Genomic DNA, 17125 nt, shown 5'->3' with positions numbered 1-17125 from the left:
CATAAATCGAAGAAATCAAATGACTTGTTCAAAAGCAAATAGCTTATGTGAGAGTCATGATTCACATTCTGGTCTGTGTGACTCAATGGTCCACCCTCTTATTACCCTAATTATATATTATATGATCATTTTTCTCCAGCAAAAGGAATAGTCTGTAAGCACGGAAGAGCACAAATCCCACACTTGAAGAAGTAGAAGGTGTCTATCTTCCCTAGCATAACTTAATCCACTCCCAGGCTCTTTATCTAAATATTAGATGCATCCCCCAGTTTGGTTAGGTCCTATTAAATTGTATAAATAAAGGGTAACATCTATCTGCATAAGTCCACCACTCCATAAAGATGAGAAAGCTGGGGTCTAGAGAAGCTGAACGTTTTATTTTTATATAAAATATTTTTCCTGAAATTAGGAAGAAATGATATTATGTATTCTACAGCTTAAATAATAGATACTGTAAAATAACTGTAAGCCTAATGTAGTATCACATTATTAAAAATACTTTACCATCCACATGGCAACTGTAAGAATAAGAGAGGGGAAGAGATTTTCCCAAGATCCCACAGTGACTGCGTGGTTGATTTAGATCCAAAAAACCCAGGCCTTTTTATCCAAGTTTATGCCAGTCAATAAGCCATGTAATTATATCTGTATGTCTTCTTGATCTCAGAATAAAAACACAAGAAATGCTTCTACAGAATTTACTTTATTGACAAGCAAATCCAGGGAAATAGATATGTATTGAGCTACCCAAGAGCCAGGCAGAGTAGGTGTGTCTTATAAATTTAAAGGATCCATTAGAGAAAAACAGAAGTGAGAAAAGCAGCAGCTGGAAGTCAGCACAGACACTGCACAAAACTTCAGCATTTTCCTTGATGCTTTAGGTTGATCTTCCCACCACTTTTCCTACAAAAGAGAAAGATGAATGCATGGTCAGTGCAGTATCATCAGTATTCCTCACAAAGGTTGGAAAAAGGTTTGCTTTCCATAGTTCATGTAGTCATGTGATTCTACATTTCTCCACATTTACGACAAGGCAGAGGTCAATTAAATGTACTCAGAGATGACATCTGGACAAATTACAGACAGCATGAAATGTAAACAAATTTCAGAGTTTTGCCCAGGCTTAGACCTTTTGGTTTCAAGTGTTCATTGTCTCAGAGTAAGTATGTACACAACCGGAAAAGGCAAAAGTGACAGGAGAGATAATGGCAAAGATTCTAGTGTCATAGTTCTGATAGTTCTGGTAAGGAGTTGAACCAAGTGTTCAGGAATTTGGCATTTTATTTATTTATTTATTTATTTATTTTTCAACGTTTTTAATTTATTTTTGGGACAGAGAGAGACAGAGCATGAACGGGGGAGGGGCAGAGAGAGAGGGAGACACAGAATCGGAAACAGGCTCCAGGCTCTGAGCCATCAGCCCAGAGCCTGACGCGGGGCTCGAACTCCCGGACCGCGAGATCGTGACCTGGCTGAAGTCGGACGCTTAACCGACTGCGCCACCCAGGGGCCCCGGAATTTGGCTTTTATAGCAGATCATATATTCAGTTCTCAGTAGTAGGCATCCATTAAATCAAATCTCGTCTTACCCTACTGCTTTTCTTCTGGGAAAAGTTTGGTGTTAGTCAGATATGTTACATAAGCAAGAGGCACATATTTGTTATGTGTTGATTCACTATTTATTAATTTCACTCTGTATGCTTGGTTTTCTTATTATTAATAGGGAGTTATATAATACCCGTGCTTAGGAATTTTACAGCAAAGTTGAGGGTAATTAAGACATTCACAGAAGAAACTCTAATACAAGGAAATGAAGACAGTGGTGAGGAAGTGAGACAACTTTTATCTGGCTTAAACAAAGGTTATAATTCCCTTGGTTATAGAGTAATCAATCAGACTAAAAGATTGACTGATTGATTGGTTGGATAAATTTTTATTAATTATAAACTGATCTAGTGGGAAGGTCACAGTTTATTAGCTAAAATCTACAGCATCTGTTCTGTTCCTTATAAATGTGGAAATTCAATAAATATTGGTCCTTGGTAGAATCTTCCTAGTATACTAACTGTAAAGTTTGAATAGTCTGAATTATAAAGGATAATCTTTTACTCTATTCTTTTCCTAAAAGGCTCTTTCCATTAAAATAAAAGAGAAGAATGGATGGAAATTGGTACCTTAGTAACATATAATTTGGTATAAAATGAAATGTCTGAAAATAATTTGGATAAAAGAATATTTTTATTGATGAAAAATTTTCTCCAAGCTTCTCATGTTTCTGATTTCGATGAATACTTACACCACCGCCTTACAGAAGGCACATTGATTGCCGTATGTCTGGCCATCAGAACCACAGTGGGGATTAGATTCCCGTGTGCAATAGACCTTGGGATCCCGGAACTCACCGCAGTCAATCTACCAACATAAGCACAGTGACATTGACATCAATGCATTCTGTCTAAGGGACTGTCTCTTAGAACAGAAGCTTTGGGTAAACTTACACACACACACACACACACACACACAGGCACCCATGATATAAAGCTTCCTGAAATAGAAAATAGCTTTCCTTATCTGCTTAACTAGAATTTATTAAATGTAACTGAGACTTTCCCTTTGATACACAGGAAACCCATTTCTGTAGTTATTATATTCAGGAGAAAGTTAATGGTGTACAGCAGATGCTTACTCATCATATAAGGAGTGAGGCAAATGCTATAGGTAGGACTTTTTGCTCCAACACTAAATTATTCTAAATGAGAGTCGTTTTTGGGCTTTACATGCTGCTTGCTTTTTCTTTTCTTCCTTCTTCCCCTCTTTTCTGCCTTCCTCCTTCCCTCCCTTCTTTCCTCTCTTTTACTGTATTAATTTAACTCTAATAGCACTCCTGCATTTCTATAAAGATATGGATGCTATTGCAAGGAACTCCTTGCAAGCAAAGAGTTCCCAGATGTTATCTGATGGCTTGTTAGTTTTCTCCATGGCTGCTACATCCATTTATTATCTCTTGAAAATACCATTCTAATGTCTTTATTAGTAACTTCCTCTATCTCAGAGTCTATTTGTGGAATTTGAACTTTTGTGCCTACTGTAAAAACACAGTAATGGCTATCTAAGCTGCTCTATTTAGAAGGATTCTGAGGTTGCATCCAGTCTTGATGAAAACATGCTATGACTAATTAGTAAATCTCGTCATGAGTTCTATGGAAGGAATGGTGGTACCAATGCCACTAATATGTCTCCTTACTTATAGTGGTCTCTCAGAAGTAGCCTGGAGTTTTAAGATTCTTTTCAATTCAGTGTCAACTGAGTAAGTATTTGCTGTGCAAATGACATTTGACTCATTTTATTACAGGGTATGGGCAATATGTAATAGGTCAAACTGAGCTCTTCCAAATGTCAGCTGTGTGGAATGAAGTTACATTTATTTATTTATTTATTTATTTTTAAGTAGGCTTCACACCCAGCTCAGAACACAACACCATGCTTGGACTCATGACCCTAAGATCAAGACCTCAGCTGAGATCAAGAGTCTGATGCCTAACTGACTGAGCCACCTGGGCGCCTCTGAAATGAAGTAACATCTAAACATGAACACAGGGACCATCCTTTACTCCATCTATCTTATGTTTATTAATGGATTCATAATATTTAAACTATTCTTATGTGGATTAGTTGAGTTAAGTCTCACAATAAACCTGAGATATGCATTGAATAATGTTATGTTAACCAGTTTATGGATATGAATAGTGATCCTCAGGAAAATTATGTGGCTTACCAATGCCACACAACCAGGAGGCACTGAAATCAGTGCTTGGACATATTCCTTCTCATTGCTGATCCAAATTGCCAACAATCTGCTATGGCTGATTTCCAACACATCCTCATTGAGAGAAAAAAAGAACACCTGTCGCTAGGAACCCTTGACCACACTTACAGTCAAGATATACAGACTTTATTGAAGTACCTTATGAATGGAATGTATGGGCAAGGTGAAATGAATCATTTGTTCAAGATATTATGTAAACAATTGTATATTGACAAACCTCTCTGAAGGTTTGCATGGAGAAATGCTCAGCAAAAGAATCACACAACTGAGTTTAAAAATATCACATATCAGGTTTAAGGCATCTGAGACTATTAAATATAGATTTTTGTTGAAATTAGGCACTTGTACTGTTGATGTTAGGCAGTATGGTATTTATCAGAGATCTTAGGGCATGGTTGCATAGGAGATAGTTTCACCTTGAGTCCCACTTGCTCCCACAACTCTTAAAGAAAACGCTACCCTTTCTTAATACCTCCAGGAGAGTAATCTTCCCTGTAGGTCTCCAAATGGAAAAAAGGCTGGAAAATCTTTGGGGCATTATAAATCATAGGACACTTTCTTCTCAAAACCTGTTTTGCATTTTACATTTAAGTCGTTGATGTACACATTTGCAACTGTGTGCTTGGGCCAAGAAAGAACTGTAACCCCCCGAATCATCATTAATATTTTCATTTATTCCACAAAAAGCCAATGGGTAGCTAGTAATTTGGAGGACACAGTGCTGGGTGCTGACGATACAAAGAGGAATCAGTCACAAACACTCTCAGTAGCTCACCATCTCATCTGCATCAGGGAAGCAGAGACGACATAGATCATTATGGCACAGTGTGTGATAGATGCCCCCGTGGGCCAGGCACAGGCAGTATGGAAGCTGAGGACACCACATCTCAGTCGGAGGTATGTGTGTCTCTACTGTCAGGTCAGTGAGGTAAAGAAAAAAGAAAGTCTCTTACATGAGAGAGACGCCTCCTTAAGACACCTTTCCCTGGCAGTCGGCCCTCTGATCTTGCAATCCACCCTCTTTTGTCCTTTAGAAAGCAGATATGGAAGAGGCAGTTGGGGGGCAAATACGGAGAGGCAGTTGGGAAGACACCGTGAGAGTGTCTAGACCCCACCTCCTTCCCCAAGGCCACTTTCCCCTTCCACTGCCCCCTAGAATTACTAGGAAGAATAAAAGGTTTCAACAATTAAAAGCAAATCAATCAAATGGCATATGAACACACTTCCTTAGAAAATAGACACACCTCACACTTTCAAATTGTAGTGGCTTCCAACCATCCCTGAACTGGAGCCAAAGGATCACATTATAGGACTTGTTCTGCTGCTTGCCATTAACTAGTTGTGCCATCTTAGACAAAGTACTCAATATCTGTGCCTCAATTTTCTTTATTAAAAACTTGAAAAAAAAAAACAGTTTCTACGCTTCACTGCCAGAGTTGCTGTGAGAATCCAAGGTGGTCATGTAAAAGTTGTAGAAAGTCAGGATAGAATATTTGAAATAGCCCTGGGCTAGGAGTGTGGAAAATAAGCTTCTTCTTGCAAGCCTGCCCTAACTCTGATGATAAATCCTTTGAAAACACTTTGTAAAGCTCCAGGTATTTGGAATATTGCTATTACAAATACTAACAGTGTATACTGTATCACAATATACAATTTCTGGAGCCCATTATTTCTTATCCTATTTTAGTGAATTTTGGGATGTTTTTAAAATTGGTGTTGGATTTAACAAGCACCTCCATTTATTTCCTTAGTTCAGCTTCCGGAGACTGCTTCTAGGCACTTGGGTGACCCCTTGTGGTTCCTCAAAACACTGTGCCCTCTAAAATTTGGAATAAAACGACACTTTAGTACCCGAATATGTTTTTTTGCTAATAGTGACTACCAAATCCTTTAACGTGTCTGGAAAATGAGCTCATATAGTTACTAAATCAACTAAAGAGTCAAGATTATTGATATTTTAGTCCAGCATTTTAGTTCTACAAATAAAGCCAGTAAAAATTTGCAAATACATACACAATCACACACACACACACACACACACACACCAGAGTGTAGGGCTTCTTAAGCAAAAAAGTACTATAATGAAAACAGTTGTTTAAAATCAGCACATACAGCAGGGATTTTGAAACTTGGAGGAATTAGAAACAGATAGCAGAATTCACTGCATTGGCTCAGGAAAGAAATGTTGAGGATGGTGTATTTCTGACAATGAGGAATTAGTCTGAGATTTTGATGGAGACTAAAGGGATAAAAGGTCTGGAACTCATCAGTATCATTTGGGAAAATACATGTTCTGAGAGATAAAATCAAATACATAGAATTTTCTTGAAAATTCCCATAGTGAATACTTGGGAAGAAAACAGAAAAGACAATAAAGGGAATAGAAGAGAAATAGTTGGAGAGCCAGGGTATTGATGTATGTAGAAGTCAGGGGAGAGTTCCAAAAACATTTGGAGTGATCAATTATAGCACATAAAGAAATCATGAATAATGGCTATGTCCTGAAAGCAGCCCCCCCTTTTTTTTTTTTTTTTTTAAAGAGCACTTTTGGTGTGTGGAAGGAGTGTGAAGACAGGGGAAGCAGAAGCCAAGTCAGGGAGGGGTATGATAAAGAAAGGAGCTGATATATATGCATAGGGAGTATTTTTCAGTAAAGGCGAGAATAGGTGAAATATATAGGGCAACTTTAGTCAATGATTTGATTCACACTTCATATTAAATTATGCCAAACTATAACTCTTTATCTCTCCCTCCAAATTAGTTCTACATTTCGTTGTTTTTTTTTTTTTTCACTTTTTACCATAGCACCATTCTTCAGATTCTTCAACCTACCTCAGGTTAAAACACTGCCACTTCTTTCCCTTTGCAAGTATCACCCTTCATGTATTTCTTTACCCTACGTCCCTCTTCACCAATTCCAAATTTATGACCTGTCACCACCCTCAACGTTTCTTTCCTGAGCCAAGGTAGTGAATTATGCTCTCTGTTTCTAAGTCCTCCAAGTTCCCAAATCCCTGCTGCACGTGGAGACAAATTTGCTTATTTTAAATGACTGTTTTCATTATAGTACTTTTTTACTTAAGAAGCGAGGATAGTAAACGATAGCATGTATTTGTTTAGAAAATTATGCTGCTTGGGGCACCTGGGTGGCTCAGTCAGTTAAGCGTCCAACTCTTGATTTCGGCTCAGGTCACGATCTTGTGGTTCGTGAAATCGAGCCCGGAGTTGGGCTCTGCGCTGACGGCATGGAGCCTGCTTGGGATTCTTTCTCTCTCCCTCTCTCTCTGCCCTCCTCCACCTCTCTCAAAATAAATAAGCAAATAAACATTAAAAAAAAGAAAACTATGCATTCACATGTACGGCACAATGGCTTTCTACTGCTGATCGGAGGTAGTGTGGAGCTACAGAAGCTCACTCAATGTGGAGTCTGGCATCCGAAGATGCTGACTGCACAGTTTTACTGCTGTTGGAAAACTTGAAGGAGATAAGTCCTCTTTCTAAAGACTGAGTTCTCCTATCCGTAGTTATAGATGCTGGTTAACACTGCCAAGTTGTATTTAGTTATTCTGTCAGTATCTTAACTGTAAATTAATGCAAGCTAATTAGGAAAAATGAACTGTCCCAAACATATTTTAGCCATAGACCATTGTTTTACTAACTAAACTAATATTTACCATGCCTTTATCTTAACATACTATCAGAAATAGGGGCACTTGGGTGACTCAGGTGGTAAAGCATCTGACTTTGGCTCATGTCATGATCTCACGGTCTGTGAGTTTGAGCCCTGTGTCAGGCTCTGTGCTGACAGCTCAGAGCCTGGAGCCTGCTTTGGATTCTGTGTCTCCTCTCTCTGTCTCTCTCTTGCTTGTGCTCTGTTTCTCTCACTCTCAAAAATAAATAAACATTAAAAATAATTTTAAAAATACTACCAGAAATAAATATAGGTATCTTAAAATTATTGTAAAAAGGAAATGGTTGACGATTATTAGTTTTCAGCAGTTTGTTATGTTAATTTCAATCTGGAATATTCTTTTAAACAGATCCTTAAGATTATGTTCCTAAATACACAGCTTGGTAGGGAAATAAGAAAAATAAAACAATGTAAGGAGTAGTTCTAAAAGAAAAATCTATTCCATTAAAAAAACTATCCTTAATTTGAGATTATGTCATTCAAGCACTTTGGTATGATACAATAATTTCTTTAATGAAGGCTGGTGAGGGCAAATAGCAGTTTTACTTTTAATTATTATTATTACTATATTATTTTTATGTTACTTAATGTTCCTACTTGGCAAATTAAAGAGATGACAGCATATTATTCATTTACATTTATGGGGAAAATTTTACAAGACTCTGAATTCCAAAAGTCCAGGAACATGCTTTTTGTTTAGTTTGAACACTCTCTTTGAAAGAATGTGAAACTTTTACAAGTCAATAATTTCAGCTGCTCACTCTAACTTCCCATCAGGTGCTCCATCATGGAGAGCTTTCTTGGCATCAGAAGAATGATGTCAGAGAAAATCTTTCTCCCTTTGTACTGGCTGGATCAACTTGAGTAGGCATGCTCCTAAAGACAGTTTCAACTTCTGTCTGTTGATGGGACTGTCACCATCCTTCCAGCCACGCAGAAGAAAAACAGTAGCCTTCATAGGATTTAGATACCTAAGGCCAGAAGAGGCTTTAAAGATCATTGAATCCATATTTTCATTTTAGGGATGTGGAAACAGAGACAATGAGAAGGCAAGAGACATCCCGAGAGACAGCCTGTAAGTATTCGAACAAGGACTGGTCTATGTTGTCTCTAGTATGTTTGAATGTTTGAAAGTCACTGCTTCCCAGCATCAGATAATTACCTAGAATGTAGATTCAAAACTCCCCAGCTGTGTGATTATTATTCAGTAAGTCTGGCATGGTGCCTAGGGATTGGCATACTGAGGAAGCATCCCCCGTGATCCTCAGGGAAGCAGACTCTAAGACTTGGGTCCATCTAAAGGAATAGAATTAGTAAATTGCAGATTTTATTTTTTTTTATTTAAAAAAAATTTTTTTTTCAACATTTATTTATTTTTGGGACAGAGAGAGACAGAGCATGAACAGGGGAGGGGCAGAGAGAGAGGGAGACACAGAATCGGAAACAGGCTCCAGGCTCTGAGCCATCAGCCCAGAGCCTGACACGGGGCTCCAACTCTCAACGGACCGTGAGATCGTGACCTGGCTGAAGTCGGACGCTTAACCGACTGCGCCAGCCAGGCGCCCCAGTAAATTGCAGATTTTAAATGAGCCCTAGAACACACTAAAAGTCCCATCTGGAATTCCAAGCTGAAAGAAGAGAAGCAACTTGTGTGTTAAGGAGAAAGCTGGGCTTAAATTCCATATATTTTAAACGTATGTATAATAGCCTTATCACATATCACTACCTAATGGGATATGAAATGTTTGTCTTGATCTGATGTCCTTTCTCTGTTTGTTTGTTTTGATACTTAACATAGACTGTGCTACCATATATATTTAAACATAAGAATAAATCAAATTTAGAATGTACGATTATATATAGCAATACAAACACATGTGCACGTGCACTAGGACACAAGTGCATGTGTTTGTGCACACACACACACAGACACACACACACTGGCAGTTAATTGTAAGGCATCATTGATTGTAAGGCATTCATCAATTTCTGAGATGCTAAAATTTAAAATAAAAAAAAGTTTTATGCAAGTGGTAGGTATACCAGGGTTGGAAAATATTTTTCAGCTCCTTTGCTAACTCCAATCATTTGGCAGTGGTATCTGGAAACTTTGGACGCCAAGAGTTCTTGAGCACAACAAGGATAATCAAGAACCAAGGCCAAAAGTCACATAAAAATGTTCAGTATAGACACAGGGACAGGATTGGCAGAGTGAATACTGATGATTTGTGTTGTCTTTTGGTAGAACAAGAAAACTGGAAAAAAGTTGGTGGATTAATCAGCCAAATCTTGAAGATAACTCGTGTCTGTTCCTATTTTTAACCCAAATTGTATTTCAGTTTGAGTGAATCAGTGTGTGTATCCTCAGTGCAAAACATTAAACAAGCTGCCTCCGCCGGCTGCCTTGCTTCCAAACAGAAAGTAGCAGCCTCTGTCCTAATAACTCCTTGATAAACTGGTAATGATTAATCGCTAAGTCATCCTTTTACCAAATGCTCCCACATAGTTTATTTAACTTAAGTCTAACTCTATGAGGTGAATAATATTATCCCTTTTCTATAGTTGTGGAAATTACAGCTCAGAGAAGCTGAGTAACTTGCCCAAGATCACACAGTGAAACGAGTGATAGAAATCAGTGCTATCACAGATTCATCCTGTTTTTATTTATACTCATTTCACTTTAACAAAATCTGAGAATGGGCATTTAGGCTCTTTTAAGTGGAACACAGTATATTCGTAGAGATGCTACAGTTGAAAAAGGATTTGCTTCTGATTTCTGCATTCGGTCTGCTTGTTCATTGTTTCTGCTCTTTCACCCGCAGGCAAACCTCTCTTTGGCTTGGGAATTCTAGCCAAACACCACCCAGGTCTGAATAAAAGATAAAAAATATGTACTGACCTTTCCTTCTTGACTGAAGACACCTGAAAAAAAAAGCACAAAATCCAAACAAGGTAGTCTCTGAATGTGCAAAAAAGAGAGATTTGCAAAACTAGGACACGCTCAAGCCCAGCATGATTCTTGTTCTTGGTTCTTGGTCATCTCAACAAATCATGGCATGGTAGTTTTATTTTTTATATGTGTTCACTTCTTAGGGAGCAGTAGAAAGTTTGAAAGGGATATAAGCACATGTACTATGATGGGGTAATATTTTCTGGAGGTTGGGATGAGGTGAGAAGAAATAATTTAAGGGTCTGGAAATTCATGTGACAGCCCTGGTCGAGTCACTCATTTACTCTGGAAATGACCTTGTCATCTCTGGCTTCACTGGGTTGGAAGCTGGGTTGGAAAATTTCCTCTGACTTTAACATTCTAGGATTCAAGTGCATGGAGTCCCTCCCCAAAGCCTTTGTTACAGGCAGTTGGGGAAGGCACTACATTTGATTGTTCTTTGAGCCCCACATTGCACTTCTGCCCTTTATACTCAACCAGCTTTCAAGACTTGGCCCAAATATAGACTCTTAAGGACAAACTCATTCTCTTCTCTATGACTCATTCTCCTGCTACATCTTTCTAAATTCCTGAAAGAGAAAAAAAGTCCATAAATACAGTCTTGCTTCTCTCTCTCCCTCCACCTTTAAGATTATGTGTGTGAATTTTAGGTTGTGGCTAATTCACTCAGTGGTTTAAAATACTGATATAAAAGTCTTAGGTTCAGTTCTGGTAGAAGCTGCTGCTGATTTCTGGCCATTTCTGTGGAATTTCTATGTCAACAACACTTCTCCCATGTAAGCCCAAGGCCACTTTGATGACAGAAAGTGGATGAGTAAGTGTGATCCTTCTCTAGCTCTGGTCAGCACAAGGCTTTTAAATTTAAAAGGAAGTTAATGAACATCTGCTGTAGTGATTAACAGCCTTACTGCATTAAGCTGTGTGGTGGGTTACTAAATGGTAGCTCCAATTGTGGTGAGCAGAGCATAATGTATGCGACTTGTTGAATCACTATGTTCTACACCTGTAACTAAAGTAACACTGTGTGCCCACTATATTCAATTAAAAAAGAGGATTTCTCTACTAAAAGAATATATAAGTAAAGCACAATTTCAACAACAAAACCAAAACAACAACAAAGTATAGATTCTAAGAATAATCATTTGAAAACTCCATTGTATAAGATCACATGGGGCCTGGAAGCCTATATTTTTATGACCGGTTCAAATGATTTTTATGACAATACATTGTTATAATTTTTCATCATTTCTCCACTGTACAGATCTTTAATCAGAAGAGGAGAGATTTCACCAAATGTCTCCTAGGTAGGAAATGTCAAGGCAGAAGCAGAATTAATATTTACAATGTCTGAGTCCAATCCAGTATTCTTATTATTAAACTTTAATAATGGCAATATTAATAGGCATTCGTCGAACTCTCACTATGCCCCACTCACTATGTTAAGGACTTTGCATGCATTTTCTCATTTAAACTGCCATGTAGGGCCAGCCCTTTTACATTCCCATTTTATAGAAGGGGAAAATGACACACAGCAGTGTTATCACACAGCTATAAAAAGGAAATGCCAAGACTGACCTTCATTTCCCTTGGCACATTAAGACTCTTAGGCCCAGTGCCTTCCCAAATACGGATAAGTCTGTGAGGGACTCAGTTTTGTGTTAGTGTTTGGTGTTGGACAATCAGATCCAATGAGAATATCCATTAGCTTTTGTAAAGAGAAGCAATAAAAGGATATCAGTTAATTTCTGAAACTATCTTTGTAAGTAAATTTTAATGTAGTTATAGATCTATTTTTTATGTCACCTCAGCAGTTGACTGAACCACTCACTCAAGCTGTTTGGCTTACGTAGTCAAACTCACTCAATAGCATCACTGAAATCTTGTATCCAATTTTTAAAAAAATTTCTAAGTGTATTTATTTACATAAATATGACCAGTTCCCAGCAAACCATGACTTGTCCATCTGCTTAGTTTCAATGAAAAATTCTTGTCTTTTTACATGTTCAGCCATTTAAAATCTCTGATAGCAGCAAAATTCAACCACTTTTGTCACTGGAAAATGTAGTATCAGACATGGAAGTTCCCAGAACCCACACATTTCTAGTATTCTACAAAGGAGAGAAGACCTCAAAATGTTGTGCTATTTCTCCAGGTGACACAGGCCATTAGTGGCAGATTTGGGCCTAGGTGTTGGGTCTCGAGCCTCTGGCATGTGCTTTGTCCACTGTAACAGCAAAGAAGAGAATAATAAAGAAGGAAGTAAATAGGTACAGTGGCCCTGTTTGTGCACATGATCCTGTGATGAAAAATGCCAGATTGAACTGTAATGACCCTGTAAACAGTCTGAATTGATAGAATATATGACCATTGCTCATTAAAGTGACCAAAGATAGTCCCCTGCCTGAAGGATTAGTTAACTACCAGCCTATATGTTTCTGCATTTTAGGATTCATTCACTTTTCTGGAGCATTCTCTGAGAGGCCTTTTTCCTTCTGGATTCAATTTCAGTTATTTGTAGCCCAGTTATAAGAATAATAAGGACAGGAAATCTTCCTTTTGTCTCAGAAGCCAAACTAATAGTTACAACGATTACTCATCCTCCAGACTAGTTCTGTGGAACAAATATCAACTGTAATGTCTAGAAGTCTTGGATTCAAATTCTAAATTCTACTTACTAGTTGCAAGTCCTTTGGCAATTTTCTTAAGTTCTTTGTGCCATGTTCTTCTTTTTATATATAGAATATAGATATAAATACCTTGCCATGTGTATTGGAGATAATGCATAAAAGCCCTTAGTACATGCCTGGAATATGGTATATGCTCAACACAAAAGTTATGTTTATCATTACTATCACCATTTTCATTATCACAATCATTATCATTATTATGATCTCAGAATTTTCTAAATATCAAAATCGTGAGAATTGTGAAATATGGTAGAGAAATACACTTATTTCCAGTTAAGTGTAAATACTGGATTATAATTTTAAGAAAAAAAAAACTCACCTGAGAAAATGCTGAAAAGAGCCAGAGACAGGAGCAGAAAGACACTCAATAATTTCATGGTGCCAGTTAGCTCACTCAGGTCAAGAGTGCTTTGTCCAGCTCAGGTTCTGTGTCAAGACACTTCCCAGAGCACTAAAACACACAATGAGACATATATATATATATAGAGAGAGATGATCAAGGGAGTTGGGATCTCCACCTTCTTTATAAATCACATTCTAAAACCACATGCAAATCTGTAAAGTTTAGGCATTTATTGGGACCTCTTACCAACTTAAAGAAAGGCTTCATGTTCTCCATCATGCTTAAAAATTAGAACAATTATGTGACTCGCACCTTGGGTCTTATTAATAATTGAGGATGTCATTTTCCACCTGTAGCCTACGTTTTCCTAACAACCAATATATCCTCCCTGCTCTTCCCTCTAAGGTTTTGCTGTATTAAAGGGATGATTCACTGGTGGAGCCCGCTTGATGCCTAGGTCTCTTTCAGACAGGTCCTGCATGTCTGTGGTCCAGATGAGTAACCACCAGGGAATGGAATCTTGGGTGTAACTTGAATTTTCAAAGTCCACATCATCCAAGGTGTACCCCAGAGAAATAGGTATCCTACACTGTCACCAGGACTACATCTGAAAAAGCACTTTCTGGGGAGGGATCAGCTTGTTAATTTTTAAAATAATTGCCGTTGTCAAATGCCAGCGAGTTTTAGTTCTGAAGTCAAGTGAAGAAGGGAGTCCATCAATGTATGTTTTTTATTTGCAAAAACTATGTTTAGAACCACTGGTGATGTATGGAAGTGTTGAATCACTATATTGTACACCTGAAACTAATAATTATACTGTATGTTAACTAACTGGAATTTAAACAAAAAAACTTAAAATGTTTTTTTTAAGTTACCCAATCGAGGAATATTTGAAATACAGTATATTAAATATTTCCTTTTTCTCTGTAAAGTAAAAAAAGAATGGTCATACTAAAGCTTTTTGTTTTAACTCCCTGAAAATACACTGTCCATATACATAGACCCATCGACTATCATTGCCAATTTAATTGCAAGAGAGATCAAAGAGTTGGATGCCATAACTTTCTTTATGGGAATAACAACAAAAATAAACAATGGGTATAATGATAATGAGAAAGTTTCAAATCATAAACAGCTACTTAAAATATCATGAAGAAAATTACAATTTAAAGTGTTGGAAGAACATCCCAAATGTGCCCAGTTTAAACACTCCTTTGTGGAATCTAAAAACAAAACAAATGAACAAACAAACAAAAAGCAGAATTAAGTCTATAAATGCAGAAAACAAATTGACAGCTGACAGCCGGAAAGGGTGTGGGTAGTTGAACAAAATGGGTGAAGGCAAGTGGGAAATACAGGCTTCCAATTATGGGATGAATAAGTCACAAGAATAAAAGGCAGAGGGAATAGAGTCAATGACATTGTAACAGCATGGTATGGTAACAGACAGTTGCTAGGTTGGTGGAGAGGACAGCGTAAGGTATAGAGAAACTGAGTCATTATATTGTACACCTAAAACTAAGTAACACTGTGTGTTGGCTATAATCAAATAAAAAAATAAAAATAAAAAATAAACACAGGTTACTGATGTGTTGTGTGTATAAATAACTTAAAATCACACTTCTAAACAATGGTCTTCCTTTTATAGTAATAGCTTTGAGAAAAACATACAGAATTCAGGGTTGCCTGGGTGGCTCAGTCAGTTAAGCTACTGACTCTTGGTTTCTGCTCAGGTCATGATCTCATGGTTTGCAGGTTTGAGCCCCACATCGGGCTCCATGCTGATGGTGTGGAGCCTGCTAGGGATTCTCTCTCACCCTCTCTCTCTCTGCCCCTCCCCTGCTCTCTCTCTCTCTCTCTTGCTCAAAATAAATAAATAAACTTTAAAAAAAGAAAAAAGCAAAGAAAATACATATGTAGTTCACAAATTGTTCCTTTTATTTCAGGATATTTATTTTCTTTTTGGAGAGAACATATTTTTAGGAATTTTATTTTGATTAATCTCATAATTTAGGATGCATTTTCTGTCTTTGGAAACGGTCAATACATTGTATTGAATTTGGTAATCAGGTAAGATATTGCTGTTTAATCAAAAGTGAAGCAAAAGAACAAAAGAACAAAAATAAGAATTATTTGCTTTTAACTGCTTCCCTGACAGTTTTGAAAGACGTGAATTTCACGGGTGGAGGAAATGGGGAGTGACGAGTACGGATAGGAAAGAGAGGAAAGGAAGAAGAGGGAACGAAAGGCATGTGTTGGGCCAGCATTCAGTATTTTCATTCTAAGGAGTGTGGTGTAACACACACATAGACATATACATGCTCCCATACACATAATCTTAAAGTCTTTTACAGAAAGTTATAGGTCAGATGTCAGACACTAAAAATTTCAAAGGCAACCAATGAAGAACCTTAAAAACTGTATTTAAATTTTTCTTGAATGCTTTATGGGAGGAAATTTCGTGGTATCTACAGTACTTCCAAATATCCTTAGCAATTACTAGGCACTCAGAAAATGTTTGTTTTATAACTGAGATGGAAATATCTTTCATTGGCAAAACAAGTGTATTCTGCTATTATTGTGAAATGAAGAAAACAATATAAATAAGAACATTTCATTCTTTGACATAGAAACCTTAGCTTATGTACAATTGGATCCACTCTACTGAGTATATTAGGTGCAAACTTCTTTAATGTGTTATCAGAAAACAATAAAACATAGATTTTTATAATTAATTATGACCTTAAAGGACATTTGCCTCAATCTCTCACTCACTACAAAATATAAGCTAAAGTTCTCCTAAGAAAAGTACCTGGTACTTTTATACTTACTGGTTCTGTGCTGGATAAGAAAGAACATAGACTTTGATTCCAGATAGACTTGAAGAATTCATTCCACTTCTGCCATGAACTGTATGATATGAGGGATGTTCATTAGTTTTTCCAAATCTTAATATTCTTAATAAGGTGGATTTCTGGGTTCTTTACATGCATGTTATACTTATTTCTTTAACTTCCTCAGCTCCTCCTTTAGTGTTTTATTAAAATTTTGCATTCAGCCTCAATTATTTAGGTTTGAGTATGACATCACATTAGTGATCCCTATCAACTTTGTATCAGCTATAAATCTAGTAAAGGTCTTCTTGATCATCATCAACATCATTGACAAACGTTGAACAAAACAGGGTTGAAGATATCTCATCAACTTATCTCCAAGGTTACTCTACTGAAATCAATGTTCACATTTTTTGGTATGGTACCAAGCTCCCACCCTTATGAAACACAACGAGGCATATTGGACATGACTTGCTTTAAAAGAATATGTGCACACTCCTGACTATCCTCACCTTCTTTATTAAGTGCTCATATTATCATATTTCCTGCTCCTCCCCGTCATAGATTCAGCACCGCTTTCAAAATAAGTTCTTCATAGTTTCTCATTTATTTCCATTACACTTGTATTTTCCTAACTTACATCATGATGTTGCTTTTGCTTGGGATGTTCTTTTCTTTAATTGCTTCATGCCTAAATTCTACATATCACACAATGAGAAGTCCAAGTTATATTACACTGCACAGAACATTTCTTAATCCTCTAAGGTAGACATCTTAAACCGGTAGCATGAAGA

The 17125-nt window shown here is 37.2% G+C and overlaps 1 protein-coding gene across 1 annotated transcript; it reads right to left on the bottom strand.

Moving 5' to 3' along the window:
- Positions 1 to 684: 684 nt before the first annotated feature.
- Positions 685 to 13586, bottom strand: SPINK6 (serine peptidase inhibitor Kazal type 6). Its single transcript, XM_043564003.1, has 5 exons — positions 13474 to 13586; positions 10417 to 10439; positions 4780 to 4854; positions 2297 to 2412; positions 685 to 903 (listed from the first exon to the last, which is right to left on the bottom strand). Exons 1-5 carry the CDS (start codon positions 13529 to 13531, stop codon positions 858 to 860), a joined length of 318 nt encoding a protein of 105 aa, XP_043419938.1. The 5' UTR covers positions 13532 to 13586; the 3' UTR covers positions 685 to 857.
- Positions 13587 to 17125: the final 3539 nt, after the last annotated feature.

Source organism: Prionailurus bengalensis, chromosome A1, assembly GCF_016509475.1.
Source record: "Prionailurus bengalensis isolate Pbe53 chromosome A1, Fcat_Pben_1.1_paternal_pri, whole genome shotgun sequence".
Classification (NCBI taxonomy): domain Eukaryota; kingdom Metazoa; phylum Chordata; class Mammalia; order Carnivora; family Felidae; genus Prionailurus; species Prionailurus bengalensis.
The sequence above is the reverse complement of the archived record's forward strand: the minus strand, read 5'-3'. Positions and strand labels throughout refer to the sequence as shown.